The following is a 19311-nucleotide window of genomic DNA, read 5'->3' on the forward strand; positions in this document are numbered from 1 at the left end:
ACGTTCTGGGACTGCCCTGGATGGAAAGCCATAGGAGCGCAGACCGAAGCTGCAAGCGCAGCATGCAGATCTGAGCTCATCAGGCATCGTTAGCTATATAGCCAGGTCTCACGAACATACAAAGCGCCATTTCCAGCTGACGATTGTCCTCGGCAGATTTCTAATGTGGGAAAAGGGACGGCAGAATTAAAAATCCATGGAAATTTGCTTTGAGAGGCCTATAACACCCACGTGACTCCCATTCCACATGTTCCACTAAGGCAGAGCTACATAACTTTGCCCCCCTCCAGCTGTTTGGGGACTACAACTCCCCTCATCTCATAATGGCCAATAGTTTGGGAGGATGGGAGTTGTAGTCCAACATTGGCAGGCCAAAGCTGTACAGTCCCACTCTAAGGGAATAATCCCCAAAGCATCCCTACAGAATAAAAGCGCAGCAGATAAGCAGGGATGTGTGAGAACCTTCCCTAGGATCTCCGGAAGCTGGGATGCGTAGTCCCAGCTGATCGTGTGGGAGCGTGGATGGCGCTCCCAACAGTTGGACGATCATCTGGGGGGAAGGTAAGTAAAGTGAAGCCTTGCCCAGTTGTGTTTTTGATTGTGTGAATGACCTCACTCTGTGTCCTTAGGTGTGTCATTCATTCAGCCTAACGTACCACACAAGATTGTCATGAGGGTAAAATACAGAATCTTTGTGTAATCTGCCCTGAGCTCACTGGAAGAAGGGTAGGGTAAAAGTCACAAAAGAAGCAGCATAGAATTAAGAGGACTAGACTGTTAGTTTCCAGACAGCTTTTTACTCCTGTGTCTTTTATTTTGTCCAGCATTAAGACTTGTAAAGTTGGGGAAATCATCCCCTTGCCCACCTCCGGTTTTCACGCGCGCACACACACACACACACACACACACACACACACACACACTGGGGATTTAGGCCAACAAAATTATAAATGCACACATCAGAAGTTCCAGATTCCAGCTTCAAATCAGCTAAACTCAATTTCATTCTATTCTGTTTGTATCATTACCGTCAAAGTGTTTTGTTCTCCTTGTTGGTAGGCCAAGAACCAGGCAATGCGTTATAGAGCCCTGCCAGAGAGAAATGAGAGGAAACACACACACATACCCAGAGGTAAGAATACTCAGTGAATATTCTGTTCCAAAACTGTAATCATAATTTCTGAAATACTTCAAACTTTTAAAAAAAAATGCTCTGCAGTTTTGATGAGCCTCAGTGCACATAGGCAGCTGGGAGAGTAGTGACTTTTCTGTGACTACCCACTGATGTTCAGAATCTAAACTTGGGCTTCCCAGAATCCTGCTGGCTGTGTCTTTGGCTACAGAGAGGTCTGCCCTCTCAGACGCCAACTGCACCAACCTTGTATCACTATAGGAGCATAGGAAGCTGCTTTATACTGAGTCTCAGACTCTGGCTCGGTTTTGTCTACACTGACTGGCAGAGGCTCCCCGAGGTTACAGGTAGGCGTCTCTCCCAGCCCTACCTGGAGATGCCAGAGATTGAAGCTGGGATGCTCTTCCACTGAACTATGGCCTCATCCCCTAAGGGGAATATCTTAAAGCCCTCACATGGGACTTTTACACACAGCAGGCTTTACTACAAGTTTACGGGGAGGCTTTACTGCGAACTCGAAGTTTTCCCGAAAAACCGGCGCAAAGAATGGATTTTTTTTTTACCCCGGATATAAATCGGGCTAATGTGTCACCTTAAGTGGCGCAGCAGGGAAATGCTTGACTAACAAGCAGAAGGTTGCCGGTTTGAATCCCCATTGGTATGTTCCCCAGATTATGGGAAACTCCTATATTGGGCAGCAGCGATCTAGGAAGATGCTGAAAGGCATCATCTCAGACTGCGCGGGAGAGGACAATGGTCAACCCCTCCGGTATTCTACCAAAGACAACCACAGGGCTCTGTGGGCTCCAGGGGTCGAAATCGACCCGACGGCACACTTTACCTTTTACACTCTAATGCGCATTGAGAAACCTGAAGTGTGTGTGAACTGCTCCCCGGTAACTTGCAGGGACTTTGGGGGCAAATCTGGCTGATATGCACATGCAGCCCCTCCATTCCGGAGGAGATACGAGTTCAAGGGCTTTAAAAGCCCCGTGTGAAAAACGTCATGAAGTCTCCCATTCGAAACCTTTGCTCTGCTTAGCAAAGGGGACAATTCATGCTTGCCGATACAAGTCCAGCTCTCCTCCCCGGGCGGCTCTATAGACCCCGCCTAGCCCTCCCAGTCTGCTCTTCCTTTCCACCCTGCAGTGGCTCTGACCGCTGAAAGGGGCGTACCCCTGGGGCACAGGAAGGAAGGGTGTTTTAACACCAGGGGACCGTTCACCCTCCTGTGTGAAACACTCTCCTCTCTTGCCGTTCTGAGCAGGAGTGGCCGGTTTCATTCATTCCAACGGGATGTGTGCAGAAGGACATCCTGGGAGACTGCACTCCATCTTAATTAGGGGGAAGGAGTGCCATCTGAACATTCAGCCTCAGATCCCGGGAACGTCCTAAGCAGCCCTGCCTTTCCATCAGCTCCCGGAACCCCAACCCCTCTGTGGATCATCCGGCAGTGTCAGTATCATTCTTCTCCCCCCAGCCCGTCAGCGCTCTGGGATGAGGATAACCCTTTGCTTCCGGCTTCCCAGGCCCTCCCTGCAAATCTGGGTTGAGTTACTTTCATATTTGAGCCGATTCATGGTTTCCTTTTACACCCTGCAGTGAGTCAGTGCTTTTTAAAAAAAAATAAAAATCGTTGTTTTGTTCTGAAAAGAACGGGGCGAGGCTTCTGCTCCAGATCTTACTACAGAAGATTCACACCAGCAGTCGGAAGCTGGTTGGGGTGAAGAGGGGAGACCAGGATTCCCAGATTCGGTGGGGTGGCTGGAGGCTTCTCGAACTCGCCGGCCGCCAAACACGCGGAGCAGAGCATGGTTCTGTCTAGCTCGGCATCTTCTTTCCCACGGTGCTTCCCAGAAGCAGATGCTCCTGGGAAGTCCACCAGTGGGGCATGGAAGCAATAGCTCCCCCTTTCTCTGTGCCTTCAGTGGCTGGAATTCAGCCGCTGGTATTCAGATATCCTGCCTCTTAACACTGGAGGTTCTACTTAGTGACTATAGCCAATCTCTCATTTTAGTTCAGTGCAAAGACACTGGACCAACGGAGCAGAGAGTTCCCGTGTGGATACGCCCCCATCCCTTTCCTCTCCGATTCTGATCTAGCAGTTAGGAATCACTGTTGCTTCTCACTGTCCCTTTTCCTGCCTTTGGCAAGGAGGGAAAGGAGTTGCTTTAAACCCCGAATGGGCACTGTGTCTTTATGTGTGTGTTCGATGAGGCTAAAGCTGCTAACTGGGCAAAGACACACCTTTCAAAGTGGTGGTTCTCTTTATATTAAGCAGCGAAAGATCAGCTAGCCCAATTCTTCCCCAGCACAGCATCCCTCCAGTGGCCCTTGCTGGGGTGTGTGTGTTTTAGATTGTGAGCCCTTTGGGGCCAGGGAACCATTATTATTATTATTATTATTATTTTCTATGTAAACCATTTTGCCATTTTTTTGTAGAAAAGTGGTGTGTAAGTAGTAATAGCCGCAGCCGTAGCAGCAATAGTAGTAATAGAAGCAAAAACTGGGAGATCCCAACTTTGGGTCCCCAGATATCGTTGGACTACAACTCTCATCATCCCCAGCCACCGTGACCAAAGGCAGAGGCTAGATAGAAGCCCAAATTCCCAAGTGTGGGTTCCCAGATGTTTTTGAACTACAACTCCCATCATCCCCAGCCACAGTGGCCTTTGGCCTAAGTCTTTGACCCAGTCCAGCCTAAACTGTCTTACCAAAGACCTATTCGTCTGAGTGAGAGTCCATTGGCTGTAGCCGTGATGCTTAAACGGTGATTCACGGCGCTCTTTTGACCATCAGGGGCGAGGACCATTCATTTCAATGGGGCTTGTGGAGGGGAACCTCCTGAGGGATTGCATCCTGTTTTAATTAGGAACAAGGGGTGCTCTTTGGACTTACAGCCTCAGGCCCCAAAACGTCTTAGGAGGGCTGTGCTTGCCAGACCAAACAGCAACACATTCTAAATTAAAACTCCACTCCCATCAGCCCCGGATTGTAATGACCACCTTGACTGATGAATGTCTCCGTGACACAGAGCATGCCTAAGCCTTCCTAGCACCCTCGTGATGCTCTGCTTTCGCTTCACCCAGGATATTCACTACAGCTGCACCAGAGTGCCAAAGGAGCGGAGTTTTTCTCTGGAAGCCGTTCTGGTGGTTTCCCAGGTGGAAATTGCAACCTTAAAAACAGTTGGAGTACGAATGTCAAGAGAGCGCGCCTCGCCGGCTGACAGGGAGGTAGATCTTTTGCATTTCATATTAGCATTTTCCACAGTCGTGATCTGTAAGATCGCACAGGGCGACTGGTGTGCCCAAGCATGTGTTTTTTTTAAAAAAATGTTTATTTAGCAGTGCTATAAAGATACATGCCAGTCGCAGTAAATAACAGTCACTCAATAAAGTTGTGAATATCCCGTCTTATTCCAGTATTGCATGCCTGTTTAGAAATTCTGACCTCCCGGGAGAGGCTTCTGGAGCTATGAACGGCTTTGATCGTGCCACAGAGAAAGGAAGGTGGCCCCAACCCAGAAGGGCAGTTCACACAGTAAACTGGGTAGGAGACGAGGCCCACCCAGTTTCAGGAGCTGGGCAGACTCCAGCTTTGTGATCATGTGTTAGGTAGAACCAGGGTAGGAGGCGGGAAGGTTGATCGTCTGTCAAGCCCCAGCTGGGTAGGCCGATTTTTCCTCCTACCCCATTCCGAATCCAGGGATGGAATCCGGGTAGGGCGCAGTCGTCCTACCCATCTGGGGCTTGACAGATGACCAAGCTCCCCGCTCTCTGCCTTGGTTCTATCCAGACCTGCTCAACTCCGGCCCCTCCGGCTGTTTTTGGACTACAACTCCCACAATCCCCAGCCACAGTGGCCAATAGCCAGGGATTATGGGAGTTGTAGGTCACCATCTGCAGGAGGGCCAAAGTTGAGCAGCCCTGTTTTTATCTCACATGCGATCACCACACTGGAGTGCACCCAAGCTCCTGAACCTGGATAGGACTCATCTCTTGGGTAGTTTATGGTCGTATGAACTGCCCCCAGGTCTGATATTGCCATTTGCTTGAAGGGTCGGTTTCTCGTCCTCAGCCTGAAACATGAAAACATCTGGACAGTTTCCAGAACGCACTTGCAAAACTAGGCGAGTGGGAGAGGCTTCCAGCAATCACTGAACACAGTACCTACATGCACCATCACAGTGAAACGTCCGGCAGTCGAGATATCCGCGATGGCTCAGGATTGGCAGGGTTGTGTTTTTTTCATAATGTGTCGATTCCTCTGGCAAGCAGGGCCTGCTGAAGACATTTTGGTGCCTAAGACTTGCCTGGCCTAACCCTCCGTCTCTGCCTTCACATTTCCTGGCCCTGATGTTTTAAGGACCCCAGCAACAGATGGGGATGGGGCCATGGCTCAGGGGTAGAGCCCCTGCTTTGCATGCAGAAGGTCCCAGCTTCAATTTCTGGCAGCATCTCCAAGTAGGGCTGGGAAAGACTCCTTCCTGGAACCGTGGAGAGCCGCTGCCAGTCTGTGCAGACAGTACTGAGCTAATGGACCCCATGGTCTGACTCGGTATAAGACCGCTTCCAATGAAGGGTTAAATTAACATCCTGAGCAGCACACTCACTGAGTGGCTGTGGGTAAACCAGTGATCAGCCTCAGTTTCTCTGGTGAGCCATTCTGTAAAATGGGACTAAACACTTTACTAATCAACAGAGCCGTAGCTTCTGCCAGCCTATACCTCAGGCTTTAGCTCAAGCCATAAGGCCAGCTTGTGGCCAAAACCCTGATCCTAAGCCTAGGATCCTAGACTGTGGGGAAACCTATCCTGGGCCTGGATTCAGGGGCAGCTGTCAGTGGGCCCCGTCTGCCCCTAATAAAACCTCAGATGATTTGCAAGAAAGGGCTGGAACAGGTGTGGCTCAGGTCTCTCCCCTGTTAACTGGTAATGTGGCTGTTGTTTTACAATGTTTATGATTGCGTGAATTAATTGTTTTGTTTTTATTCTTATGCTGTTCGCTCTGAATTGTACGCAGCCTCGAATGCATTTTTATTGTAGGAAGGTGGAATATAGATCATAGTGATGTGATGGAGGCATCTTAGGGGATGCCTGCTCTGGATGAGCCACTGAGTTCTGATTACTCTGGGAATGAATAAATCCCAGTCTTCTCCCTTGCCCTGCCAAACTAGGTAGACTATGCAGTCTAGGTCAAATGTGTGCGCAATTCCACCTAGTTTGCATAATCTAATCCTGAAATTGAGGTGCTCTCTGCCCCGCCCCCCGAAAATGCCATAATGGGGCGTTTTTAGACAGAAAAATGCACTTTTGACAAGCTAGGTCCATAATCTAAAGCACTATTGTGAGAAATCTTTGCATGCGGATACGTTTGCTTGTGGCATGAGACGCAGAGAAAGATAGAATCGAAACACAGTGGCACTCCACAAGTATCCAGGCAGCATCTTCAATGTTGCGTTAGATTTTCAAAATGCACAATAGGCGTCTGCGATAAAATGTGTTAGACGGTATGGTTATAATAATAGAGCGCCGTTGCGAGATGCTGGTGGGGTCGGAGCTCCCCCTTGTGCATCTCCCCGGAACTGCCTCCATTTAACCCACTGCTGCCGTCCACCTGATGTCTTGTGAAGACCAAGTCCCCCCTTTCTCTTTGTGCAGTCTTTCTTGCTTGGGTGGAGAGCTGGTCTCTGGGAGGAGAGCTGATTTTGCAGTAGTCAGCATGAATTGTCCCTTTGCTAAGTGGGGTTTGCCTTGGTTTGCACTTGGACGGCTGACTGCACGAGAGCATCGTCTGCTGTAAGATATTCCCCTTCGGGGATGGGGCCAAAGCTCAGTGGTAGAGCATCTGCTTGGCATGCAGAAGGTCCTACGGTGAATTCCTGGCACAGATCTCCAGGTAGGGCTGGGAAAGACTCCTGCCTGAAACCCTTGGAGAGCCACTGCCAGTCAGTGTAGACAATACTAAGCTAGATGGACCAAGGGTCTGACTAAGTATGAAGCAGCTTCCTATGTTCCTGAAGTGATTTAAGCTTTTGGGTCTGTTGGAAATCTGAACTTGTGGGGGCCTGTTTTGAAATGTGGGGAATGGGATCGGGCAGCTGGCAGTCCCTGGGGCAAATCGAGGCTTCTTAGTGGTGCCGAATGGTTTAACTGGTCCCAGTCTGGAAATGGAGACAGTGCTACAGACGGGTGAATCATTGCAGTTATGAGACCCTGAAGTCTTCCTACCTCAGGTAGCTTTCCAGAAAAATTGATTGCTGGCCAGGGATAGAGAACAGCGATTAAAGATTATCCTCAGCTTTTAAGATTTCCACCCTCGTTACATTTATATCCCACCTTTCTTCCATCCTGGAACTCATGATGGTAGAAAGGTGGGACATAAACGTAATGAGGGTGGAAATCTTAAGAACGGAGGTCAATCCTTTGTGTGCTTAGTGACACAGAGAAGGTTGCCAGGTATCCAGGCAGACCCAGGCCTGCTTAGCCTCAGCAAAGTGGCGGCACCATTTGCTTTCATGCCACGCCTTACACCAGGGGTTCCCAAGCTTGGTCCCCAGATGATGTTGGACTACGACTCCCATCATCCCCAGCCCCAATGGCCCAGGAGGAGGATGGGAGCTGTAGTCCAACATCTGAGAAGCCACGTTTGAGAATTCCGTGCCTCAGACATAACGAACCTTCTTCTCTCCCTGCTTTAATCATTTCTAAGCCCACCTTTATGTTTGTTTATTTTTGGTTTGTTTTTCTAGCCTTACAGGTTCGGTTCTTCTAGCCCCCTGTGCAAGCAACTCTGGCTCCTCCTTCCTTTCAGATGCACAAGCTAGGTCTGGCTTGCCCCAGACCAACCGTATCCCATACCAAGGGCCACCCAGCTCTTGCCGTGGTTTTGCCGGTTGCCATAAACCCGTAGATCCGAACTTGCGGTACAAGTGCCTCACACAAGCTCGAGTCTGTGGGTATGTGTCGACCTTGGCCAGGACGTCCAGACAGCGGCCACGCCGGAGGGCCTGCCTCCTAGAATTGGAACTTAGCTCCCGATCCCCCTAGAAATTGGGAGCTGCTATCCCCAGAAGGATTAAAGTCGTTCGACAGCTCCCACTTCTCCATTCTCAGCAAACCGACCAGCAAAAAAGCATAGGGGAAAGCATAGAATTTAACCTTGGGCAAAGAACACTGGTTCCTGAAAACTTCAGCGTTCATTTCTGCTAAAAAAAGAATCCCAGCAAGTTCCTAGTCCCTATGACTGCAAAGATATGCCTGAACATGTGTAAACAATGTCTGCTGACATTTCAGAAGGCAGAGGGCTGGTTATGTAAAATTTTAGTGGCTGGGAGCCAGCAGCCCTCAGTGCCTTATGTGGCCCCACACCCTGCCCTGTAGCTAGCAAATCCCAATTCAATTGCAGAATATATCTTTTTAAGCGGAACAAATTATGCAACAGAAAAATGATGCACATCTGCCCCAATTAGTGAATTTCAACAGGCTGCAGAATTCCACTTTTCACAGTGTGGGATTTGGATTGCCTGTGTTCAGATTCCCTTTTTCTTCAGCAGACGTGGGCATTTGCTGGACCCAGAGACTGCTGAGGGGCCTGCTTTCTATTACCACTGACCTTTTTTTTTTTGCTCAGGCGGACTCTCCCAAGCACTCGGAAAGCAGGAGTTTCTGGTGCATGAATGCAATTTGCAAGTGCATTGAATGGCGTTCAAAGTGGAAACCACTCCCCCTCTTCAGATACTTTGAAACTGGCTGTGATGATGCAGGAGGGAGGGAAAGCCGTGTGCCCATTCCCACGGGTGCTCACTGTTTTGGGGGCGTGTATTTTGTTGTTGTTCGTTTTAAATATCCTGAGTAGTACACGAGCCAGTTGGGTGGTTGGCACCACCTGAGAGGACGAACGCTCATTGTGATTTCTGACAAGGTGGGCATCTCTAGAGATGGAAAATCCTGCGAGGTCATTCACACAGTCAAAAACTGCATTCTACCCAGGTTTAGGAGCCCTGCGTGCTCCCAGTTTTCGGTGGTGTGGACGCGAGATGGGAGGAGAACCTGGGTTGGAGTGATTGTGGGGAAGCAAGACAGGAGGGAAAGCTACCCAGGTTCTCCGCCTACCTTGCTTCCACACAATGAGCCAACCTGCAAGAAGGGCTTGAGGGTGGGCTGCAGGGAAGGCTGGTTAAACCTACCTTCCCCACAGATGAGCAGCCCTTCTTGCTTGGGAGAGCGGATCGCCCGCCCAGATGAGCGCCGGCTTCAGGCCCGAGCATTGGGGTGCCAGGACACGCCGCCCCACCCCAGCCGTTCATGCCCACGTGCAAAACTGGGCTGGCCTCCCTTTCCCTCCAGCTTCCACACAACTGGGCACTGGGAGCACACATGGCTCCCAAACCCGGGCAGAACACCGTTTTTGATTGTGCGGATGACCGCTTCAAGGCTCTCCTCGCGAGCAGTGCGGAGGGCCTTCGAGGGTTCTGTGGGGAGTGGGGCCTCGGCCTGCTCTCCCCGCAGACGAGCAGAGAGCCCGCCCTGGGATTGGCTGCCCACACGATTACCGGCTCTGTCACAGAGCCAGTTGGGGTGGCGGGATCCGTCAGTGAATCGCAAGGGGGTCACGGGGCCTTCTGGGGAGTCCCCCCCCGATGCCAGGAGGCTTGTTGGCAGCCACCCGGTCGGGGATCTCCTCATGAGTCGCCGCAGCGCGGAGCAGCATCCTTGTGACTCACGGTCACAGAAATGGGGTTAGCAGAGAGCGCTTGCTCCACTAACCTCATTTAAGGCGGGGGGCACTTTAGAGGACTGGCCGCCGGGAGCCCCGTGGCTCCTGTGGTGGCCCGCGGCCAGCCAAAACCGGGCTGGGCTCCCTTAGCCCAGTTTTGGGTGGCCGTGGAAATAGTCTCTTGATTTACCTGAATCCAAAACTCGGAGCCTTTTCTCACGAGCATTGAGAAAAGGCTGCAGGGTGTGTAAGGAGGAAGCCCTAAAGAGCCTCCCTCCCCGCAGACGGTCATGCCGTCTCCCCTGGGCGAGCAGATCGCCAGCCCAGACGAGCACTAGCTACTGCTGGCAGCTCCGAGGGTCGGGGTGCGGGGGCGCCCCCCAGAGCTCCAATAATGCACGGTGCATTATGGGGGTCTCCCCGCCCCGCCCTGCTAGCTGCGGCTGCTTGGTTTTGCCCGGGCGTGTGAATACCCTCTATGTTTTTCCAAGTTTTTTAATGTTAGAATTCTGGGGGTCATCTTAAATTCAGAGCCGTCTTCCTTTTGGGTCAATAAGGGTATAATTCAGAGTCGTCTTCGATTCGGGTAAATACAGTAGGTGAGAGCATTGCAGTATTTTCACCTTCCCGTGTGTTCTCCTGCATTTATTGACCTGACCATCCGGCCTCCAGCTACCAAATTTTGCCATGGTGTTTTAAAGCTCCTAAAAGTTTTAAAGATGCACACAAAAAATGCTAGCAGTTTTTATCAGTGTGGTCAGAGGAATGGAAATGAAAATCGGCAGGAACGTCCCCCCAACAATTACTCGGTGGAGAGAGAGTACAGCAATTTGTTCATTGGGGTGGGGATAGAGAAGGGGAGATAACATCTAGAAAGCTGTAAGTGCAAGGATGCTATCATCTATTCTCCGTCTCTTGGGGGTCAGTCGTTGCTGAAAATCATTATGAGCATTCATCCCTTTAGATGGTACCAGTGGCCAAATTTTGAGGATCTGGTTGATGAGTTTGGGAGGGCCCTCTTGTCCAAAGGCTCCCAAAACCTAGATCCAGTTTCTGCCTGGAACTGGCTGTTAGCCAGACCCTTCAGGGAAGAAAATCCCTGCTTTATGCTTCATTAAAAGAAACAGGTTTCTGTTATCTGGAAGGGGACGAACATAGCCAGTTCTGCTCTGCATAGAAGGATGACAAAACCTCTTAGCCTCTTCCAGCTGGACCAGCTCCCGGGCAGTGCTTAACCAGCATCTTCAGTCTCCAGTGAAACCAGTATCCTTCTGCTGAGGGCACCATCCCATTTCCAGAAGAAATCTCCCTCTTCAGCACGTCTTCCAGCTCCGCTGCGTGCCCCGTGTTGAGGTAGTAGGTTGTATGGTTTAGAATAACACCATCAGGAGATAACTGTACAGCCTCCTAGCTTTCCCCGGGGCAGCGCCACCATACGAGAGGCAGATTGTCCATTCGCCAGTGGGACTTCGCCACGAGGGTGAGTAGCAATGAGAATTTCTCTTTGGCTTGACCTCAACGTTGGGGAAACTCCCAGTTATAAGGTAGCATTTGACAGAGCACCAGAATGCAACGTACGTGCAGGGCTGTTTGCACGCCATCATTCTGCGAGAAAACAAGAAAGGCAAACTGCGGCGTTGGTTACAAAATCCAGTTTTCTGAGACTCTCCGCTTTCGTTTTAAAAAAGGAAAAAATACCACCCAAGTTTCTGTCCCTCATGGTTCCAAATATGCGCTTGAAAGTCTTAGGCAATGGCTGAGGCTGGAGGCAGACAATAGTTGAAGAGAGTTTAAGGGGGATGGAGAGAAGCTTCATTCCCCATGTCTTTTTATCTCACTATTGTTTCTGGTCGAACAGGCTGTGGAGGTTTTTGAAATGACATAAAACCCTACAGAACCTGTTTGACCAGAGGAGGAATTGGGATCATTGTACAGACTGCAAGCAGGGATCCCTCTTTCAAGCTGCCTTCAGCTCTCTGTGATGGTGATGGTGGAGCAGGGGGACGCGGGGGAATTCTCCCTCTCCAGTCTCAGAAGCCAGAGGGCTTGCTGAGCAAGATTTCCCACTCTTTGGGGCAAGGATTCAGTGAGCTGCATAGCAGCTTGTGCCTAGCACAAGCCCAATAATGCATGCAAAGCTGTAGACCCTGAGAAATAAATTGTGCACGATCATTGCGCAAATCTGGGTAACTTAAACGAGGTTGCAGAATTCAGCTTCCTTGTGGCCTAAATTAATAATAAAAGTAACAGCAGCAGATGCTTTGCTGCATGGTAGTGTGCAGTCCTGAAGAGATGTACTGGATTGTCCTCTGATTTGTGTGTGTGTATTCGTATGCATCCAGTTTGGGGGTTGTTCCTGTTATTGTTGTTGTTGTTTTTATTATTATTATTATTATTATTATTATTATTATTATTATTATTATTATTATCTTACATCCAGACTAAATTATCCAGTAGTTCTACTCAGGAGTGGCTTAACTTCAATAAGATGATTCAGGAGTAATTTAGTCTGGATGTCAATTGTTATTGTGTTACACCTAAGAATGAAGACCCCATTGCTTCCCATCTATTGGACAGATGAGACATATAGGAACCTAGTAAGCCGCCATATACCGAGTCAGACCCTTGGTCCATCTAGCTCAGTATTGTCTGCACAGACTGGCAGCGGCTTCTCCAAGGTTGCAGGCAGGAATCTCTCTTAGCCAGGGAGGGAACTTGGACCCTTCTGCTCTTCTCAGAGCAACTCCATCCCCTAAGGGGAAATATCTTACAGTGCTCGTTTGTCCCTAGATGTGGTTGTGCATGGGATTCCAGGCTTCAGCCGGGGAAAGGCATAGTGAAAACATGGAACAGTCCTGGGAGGAGAAGGGAATGAAGGAGATGCAAGACAGAGTGGTCAGAGTGTTGGAGAAGGACTGGAGAACCCCAGGTCCAAATCTTCACTCAACCCTACATTTTAACAGCTGACCTTGAGTCAGTCTCTGTCTCTTGACCTGATCCTCCCTCACAGGGTTGTTCTGAGGGTGGACACGTACGCTGCCCTGAGCTCCTTGGAGGGAGGGCCAGTGATGCCTCAGAAGAAACTGGCAGTGGTCCTAGGAGAGGAGGAGAGGCCATGGATGCTCCAGGGAAGAGTCGTGGGTTGGCTGCACTTTCTCCTCCCCTTTCTCCCAAGTTGCTCAAGGTTCCCTTGACACGCTGGCTTCCCAATAGTCCTGTGAGGCAGGTTAAGCTGAGAGCTGAGACGGGCCCAAGGTCACCCCGGGGGTGTCACGGCTGAGTGAGGATTCGAACCTACGTCTCCATAGTTTAAACCCAGGTCTCCAAAGGTCTCTATCCAAGACCCCGTGCTGGCCCTCCGGGTGGGAAGGGTCAGTGCCATCTCCAATGTGGGGTGCCCCAATGCCTTACCCATGCAGCGTAGCAGCAGCAAATGAGCTTGTGTGAGTAGCTTTCGGGCAGGGGTGGACAAGCCTGGCCTTCCAGTTGTTGGGACTGTACCTTGTGGCCCGGGGATGAGGGGAGTTTTTGTTCAGCAACAGCTGGAGGGCCAAGTCTGCCCACCCCCTGCTTTAGGGGGTGGCCGGAGTCCTGTGGAGAATCTTGGGTAAGTGAATCACAAGATGGAGCCGCTCATGTCTCTCTGTCGAGGCACATGAAAACGTCAGCCACCTGGGCGTGACCGCTTGGGTTGAGACTGTATTGTATTACCCTGGCATGTGAACCAAGGTGCTTTCTCATGACCAATTGACAGGTCATTTCTCAACAAAGTTTTAATTGGTCGCTGTGTCCATGCCCCCTAGATGCTTCAAGAGTGGTCAGAGCTGGGTTGGGGGTGGCACGGTTAGGGAACTGATCTGGGGTTTCTAAGTGTAAGGCTTGGAGGTCATAAATATTCCAGAAGAATCCATCGTGGCTAAAAACAGGATGATCTAGATCAGGTGTTCCCAACCTCGGATCCCCGTCTGGGTCCCCAGACATTATTGGACTACCACTCCCATCATCCCCAGCCGCGGTGGCTCAGTTTCTCGTTTCTTGTGTCCAAATACGGAGCAAAACCACACACGAAACCTGTCTTGCTGGATCGGACCCCAGCGCTGTCGGGTCCAGCCCTCTGTTCCCAGCAACGGCCAGCCAGCTGAAGGCCATTGTGGCTGGAGGTGATGGGAGTTGTAGTCCAACAACCTCTGGAAAGCCAAAACTGGGAAACACCTGATCTAGCAGGTGGATCTTTTGTCCTGGTGTGTGTCCATAGCGGGAGATATCTCTAGGTTTTGCAGAGTGGTGTGGTTGGGGTGTGTGTGTGTGTGTGTGTGTGTGAGAGAGAGAGAGAGAGAGAGAGAGAGAGAGAGAGAGAGAATATAAGGACTGGCTGTGTCTGGCAACCTTTACAAACGGTGTGTGATATGAAGGGTTCTTTGTTAGCTGTGTGAATTGGCCTTGTTTGTGCTGTGAGTGTCTGTCTGGTGTTGGGTGGAAGCTATATCACGAGACAGCGTCTTTGTTAACAGCACAAAGCCCTGGCAAAGGAAACACGCGAGGTGCTGGATGCCAGTGTGGGGTGCAAAGTACCTGTGGGCAGAGGGCGCGTCTCTCTTTTAGGGAGCTCTTGGGGTGAGGCCGGGAGCTTTCTTTGCAGATGGGCTGTGCTGTCTGTGTGTGTGTGTGTGTGTGTGTGTGTGTGTGTGTGTGTGTGTGTGTGTGTACGCATCCACGGTCGCTTTGTATGTGCTGCTGCACCTGTGCCATGCTGCGTCCCTTTGTGCGACTCACCTATGCCGCGCATACATTTACATGGCGTCCTTGTGGTTCAGATATGGAACATAAGGACACGAGGAATTTGTCTTGCTGGATCAGACCCCAGCCCTGTCGGTTCCAGCCTTCTGCTCCCAGCAACGGCAGCCAGCCAGGTTCTGGAAGTGCAGAAACCAGGCAAGAAGGTGACAGCCATCCTGGATTGTCCCTAGAATCTGGCCCACAGAGGTAGTCTGCCCCTGAACATGGAGTTTCCATTGGCATGCTCAGTTGCCACATAGGAAGCTGCCTCCTACTGAGTCAGACCACTGGTCCATCGAGCTCAGGATTGCCTACCCAGACTGGCAGCAGCTTCTCCAAGGTTGCAGGCAGGAATCTCTCTCAGCCCTGTCTTGGAGATGCCAAACTTGGAACCTAGATGCTCTTCCCAGAGCAGCTCCATCCTTCAAGGGGAATATCTTACAGTGCTTACACATAGGAACGTAGGAAGGAACATAGGAAACTGCCATATACTGAGTCAGACCATTGGTCTATCTAGCTCAGTATTGTCTTCACAGACTGGCAGTGGCTTCTCCAAGGTTGCAGGCAGGAGTCTCTCTCAGCCCTATCTTGGAGATGCTGCCAGGGAGGGAACTTGCACCCTTCTGCTCTTCCCAGAGCGGCTCCATCCCCTAAGGGGAATCTCTTGCAGTGCTCACACATCAAGTCTCCCATTCATAAGCAACCAGGGCAGAGCCTGCTTAGCTAAGGGGACAAGTCATGCTTGCTACCACCAGACCTCTCTCTTGCCCAGTCCAGCCCTGCCCTGCATTCGCGCCCTGAGGTCCGCGCAGCCGTCCCCATGCGGCATGGCGGGTGAAGCACGGCGTGCTGTGTGGCTCCCCTGTGTGCGTGTGTGTGTGTGCATGTCCCATTCCCACGGGGGGTTGCATGCATTTGACCTGTGGCAGGCCATGGGGGCATCGCAGGCCCGGCTCCCAGCCCCTGCGGTGTAGTCTGGCGTGGCGTGGTAGCCGTGCAGGACCTTTCCCTCCTTCTCCCTTTCTTTGCTGCCTTTTGCAGCCGGGTCTGCCGCAGCCTCTGCCCCGGGCTCAGTGCTCCTGGTGCCCTTGCCGGCTGCACGCGCGCACGGCGTGTGGGTCTGCTGCGGGGCGATGCCCCGGCCCGGCCCCACCTGCCCGGCTCACCTGTCGCTCATTGTCTCGGTTTGCTGCCATTTGAATTTTTCCCAGCCAGCTCCCTCCCTCCCTCCCCTCCGCCGCTCCCTCTTCTGTTCTCCCTCCCTCCTTCTCTCCCTCCGCCCTCCCTGCCGTCTGGATCCAGGCAAGTCTGATAAAGTTCCATTCTAGACAACAGCCGCATTGCGTTGCTACAGCATAGACAGCGGCACGGCCCAGGGAGAGAGAGAGAGGGAGAGGGAGAGGGAGGGAGAGAGACGTACAGCCAGAGCGAGGCGGGGATGGGGAGACAGGAGAGAGAGAGAGAGAGAGAGCATCCATCAATGTGCTCATCCATGAACCAGAGGAGCCAATGCCAAGGACGGAGGCTGGCAGCCAAGAGGAGGGCGGAGGACAACGGCAGAGGCGGCCAGAGCAGGTCAACCTTTCCTCTGTGGGGCACAGCCGTCTCCACCGAGCTGTCAGGATGGGCAAGGGGAGAAGGAAGGACCAGGATGGAGACAGAGGGATGGGGCGGGCGGGGTGGGGGGGGTGATGGAGAACAAGGGGAGGAGAAAGGGCTGGCAGAGAGCACGGAAAGGGTGGGGGGGGCGGAGTGGGACCAAGGTCTTGGGGAGGCTGGGAGAGGAAGGGACAGGGGCCGGCTCCGGGGAGGTCCTGGCACAGAGGCTGGGTCCTGTTCCGTGGCTGGGACTTAGACAGCTGGTTGTCAGGCGGTGGAGACGGAACAATGACCCGGGAGAACAAGTTTGATTCCGAAGAAGGGGGTGGGGGGGTGGCAGGGGGGGTGGTGGCGGCGGCGGCGGCGGCTCCCTCGGGGAGCTTCCAGAGCGAGCTTTGGCATGTCCTTTTTCTCCCCTGTCCCTGGGGGGGGGGGAGTGGGAGCGAGGGAGGGGCTCTGGAGAGAAGCGCTCTTTCCCCAGGGTTCAACAGTTGCTGCCATGGGGGCGTGGGGGGGGGGCGGTCTGCCTGAGTGTCATGTGTGTCCCAAGGATGCAGCCTTCAGTCTTTGGCGGGGGGGGGAGGGCAGGCGGACATGCACGGCACCCTCCCCCCAGGGTTTTCTCGCAGGGATCCAATCCACCAGCCCAGTGTGGGCATTGCCTGACGCCACGCACACACACCCGCGCTCTCCTCGGGGATCCAGCCCCCTGCTCCCAGAGCCTCACCTTTCCCCAAAGGAGCTGTACCCGGATTGGAAGGCTTTCACACCTACAAAGGCGCACACACACACACACACACACACACATCTTGGGGACCACACCCACCCAAGGGATTCCCTTCCCCACACACCCCATATACACAGCCCTCTTCCCGCAACCTGAATTGGTCCTTTCCTTCTCCCTCGCGCATACATTCTAGGAAGGAACCCTCCTGGATTGGACAAGGATGAAGAGTTCTGTGTGGGAGGGAACTCTGCGTCTGCCAGGAACAGAGAGACAGAGGGAATGGTTTCTACAGCACTGGCGACAGAGCAGTCTTAGGCTATCTCTGGAGACGATGCCTGCGGGTGGCGAGCTGTGCTGAGTGGGGCAAGCTGAAAGCCGCGAGGAGATGCATGTGGGGTAAGTGGCATGTTGGCGGGGCGGGGGGGGGGAGAGATGCCACGCCACCCCGGGGTGCCAGAGGTGAACCCATTGTGCGCATACTTTGAAACAGGGGGACAGTCGGGCGTGCTCACCAAGAGGGCATTGTCTGTGAAGAGGGCGGCGTGGCGCGTCTCAAGTGGAGGGTGGCTTTTGTGTGGCTGTCAGAAAGGCGATGCCTGCACGGAAACAACATGGGCATCTTGTCCATCCTGTGAGCAAAAGCCGGGGTGTGCGCGGAAGAGAAATGGCAGGAGTGTTGCTGTGTGTGTGTGTGTGTGTGCCAAGAGCTGTGATTGTGCAAGTTCTTCATCTGTGTGCCCCCCACCCATACCACCCCCCGGCATAGCACGCTCACCCTGGTTCGTATTTCTGCGAGGGGCGAATGGGTCACAAATTCCTGCACCTCCTTGGAATGGTGGGAGTTTGGCACCTGTGTGGGGTGCACATGGGATGAGCCGGGTCCAGAGCGATGGGGGTGTGTGTGTGTGTGGCCGTTTGCTTTGAGGGCCTGGAGTTCCCTACAGATCGCCTATAAGCATGAGGATCTGGGTCCTGAGCTGGTCTGCCCGATGCCCTTTCACAGACGAGTGTGTGCCTGGCTGTCGGAATGGGTCTCGGACCACAGAGCCATTTCACAGGTGTGGCTTCGGGGTCTGTCCAGCAGCAGCAACCAGAGAGGCGGCCCCGACCAGGTGAGTGAGTAAGGGCGAGACCCCCGCAGAACCCTGCTTTTGTGTTTCAAGAGACGGGCTGACTTTGACGCCACGCCATGGCGGATCGCGTCTTCCTCCTCCGATCGCCTCCCCACCTCAAGCCCCCATCTCTCTGCCCCCAGCGGCCTCGCCGCTGCTCCTGGGGGCCGCTCACACCATCACCCTGTCCTCTGGCCGCCCTTTCCCCTGCCATCTGTGGGCCAGCCCACATATTGGCCACGAGCCGCCCGTTTCTTGTGCCACCGCGGAACCGCTTTCGGTTTGCGGTGGCACCGTTGGCGAAAAGTCAGGCAGCTTTCCACAAGGGAGGGAAATGGCATCGTTGTGGGGGGACAGTCTCAAGAGGGCGGACAGACCCTCTTGTGCAGTGCAGTGGTAGGATCTGGACTGCCATCACCATGTTCTCCCGCAAGAGATGGGCTTCAGTGGGGCCCCGGATCCAGCCTCATTTCTTCCACCTGAAGAAGAACCAGAACCGGAATCCACCAGAGGGGCCGGCTTCCAGACCGCCCTGGTCTCCACTTTGCCGCTCACAGCACGGGGTGGAAAGACGCATATGTCCTCTGGCATATGCTGGAACATTCCAGCAATGTAGGCCCATCTCCTGTCTAGAGTCCAAGGAAGCCTCTCTGGGATCCTACAGTGTGTGTTATGCCGAGGTGGCAGGGACACAGCCGCCCAGGCGAACCCTGCTTCCAGTGAGCTCTTAGGACACGTTCCCCCAAGATTTATTTTGAAACGTTCTGTTTGCTGCTTCTTGCTGGGCTTGAGGCTGACCCACTTTCCGCGAACTTCTTCTTTCACGGCGATCAAAATGGAGATCCAGCCAAAGCTTTCCTCGTAATCAAAAGCTTCCCTTGGAAACTTCCTGATAATGGTTTCTTCAGAACTGCTATCAACTTGCCACGATAATCATTTTAACTGAATGCTTCTGCTTGGTTCCCCCCACCCCCCCCCACCCTGCCTTTGCTGTACCTGGGCAATAACATTTTCTCGTGTCCTCTTAAACAGCCTCCCTTATTTGATCCTTTTTGAGATTCCAGGTTTCGTTTGGCTTTGATGCTGATCCCGACCAGTAATCCTGAGTTCACATTATGGGCTTGCACGGCTGTTTTACCTGGGGTTTTTGTTTTGTTTTGTTTTGTTTTGACAATTATATTATTGTCCTTGGGGCTGGTGCTCTTGATCATGCGTTACAGGCTTAGGATAACTACTGCTTTCGGT

At 52.5% G+C, this 19311-nt stretch overlaps 1 protein-coding gene across 7 annotated transcripts in view; it reads left to right on the forward strand.

Moving 5' to 3' along the window:
- LOC128332743 (sperm acrosome membrane-associated protein 6-like) overlaps positions 1-19311 on the forward strand; it is a 98157-nt gene that overhangs the window by 30968 nt on the left and 47878 nt on the right. For 6 of the 7 annotated variants that reach the window (XM_053267412.1, XM_053267405.1, XM_053267413.1 and 3 more), the window contains exons 3-4: positions 1060-1132; positions 17148-17350. In XM_053267412.1, coding sequence (XP_053123387.1) covers positions 17344-17350 — 7 coding nt within the window. In that variant the 5' untranslated portion in view covers positions 1060-1132; positions 17148-17343. Of the gene's footprint in view, positions 1-1059; positions 1133-10725; positions 16204-17147; positions 17351-19311 lie in introns of those variants that run through there. The other variant, XM_053267406.1, reaches the window with a different exon arrangement.

This window comes from Hemicordylus capensis, chromosome 7 (genome assembly GCF_027244095.1).
Source record: "Hemicordylus capensis ecotype Gifberg chromosome 7, rHemCap1.1.pri, whole genome shotgun sequence".
In the NCBI taxonomy this organism is placed as follows: domain Eukaryota; kingdom Metazoa; phylum Chordata; class Lepidosauria; order Squamata; family Cordylidae; genus Hemicordylus; species Hemicordylus capensis.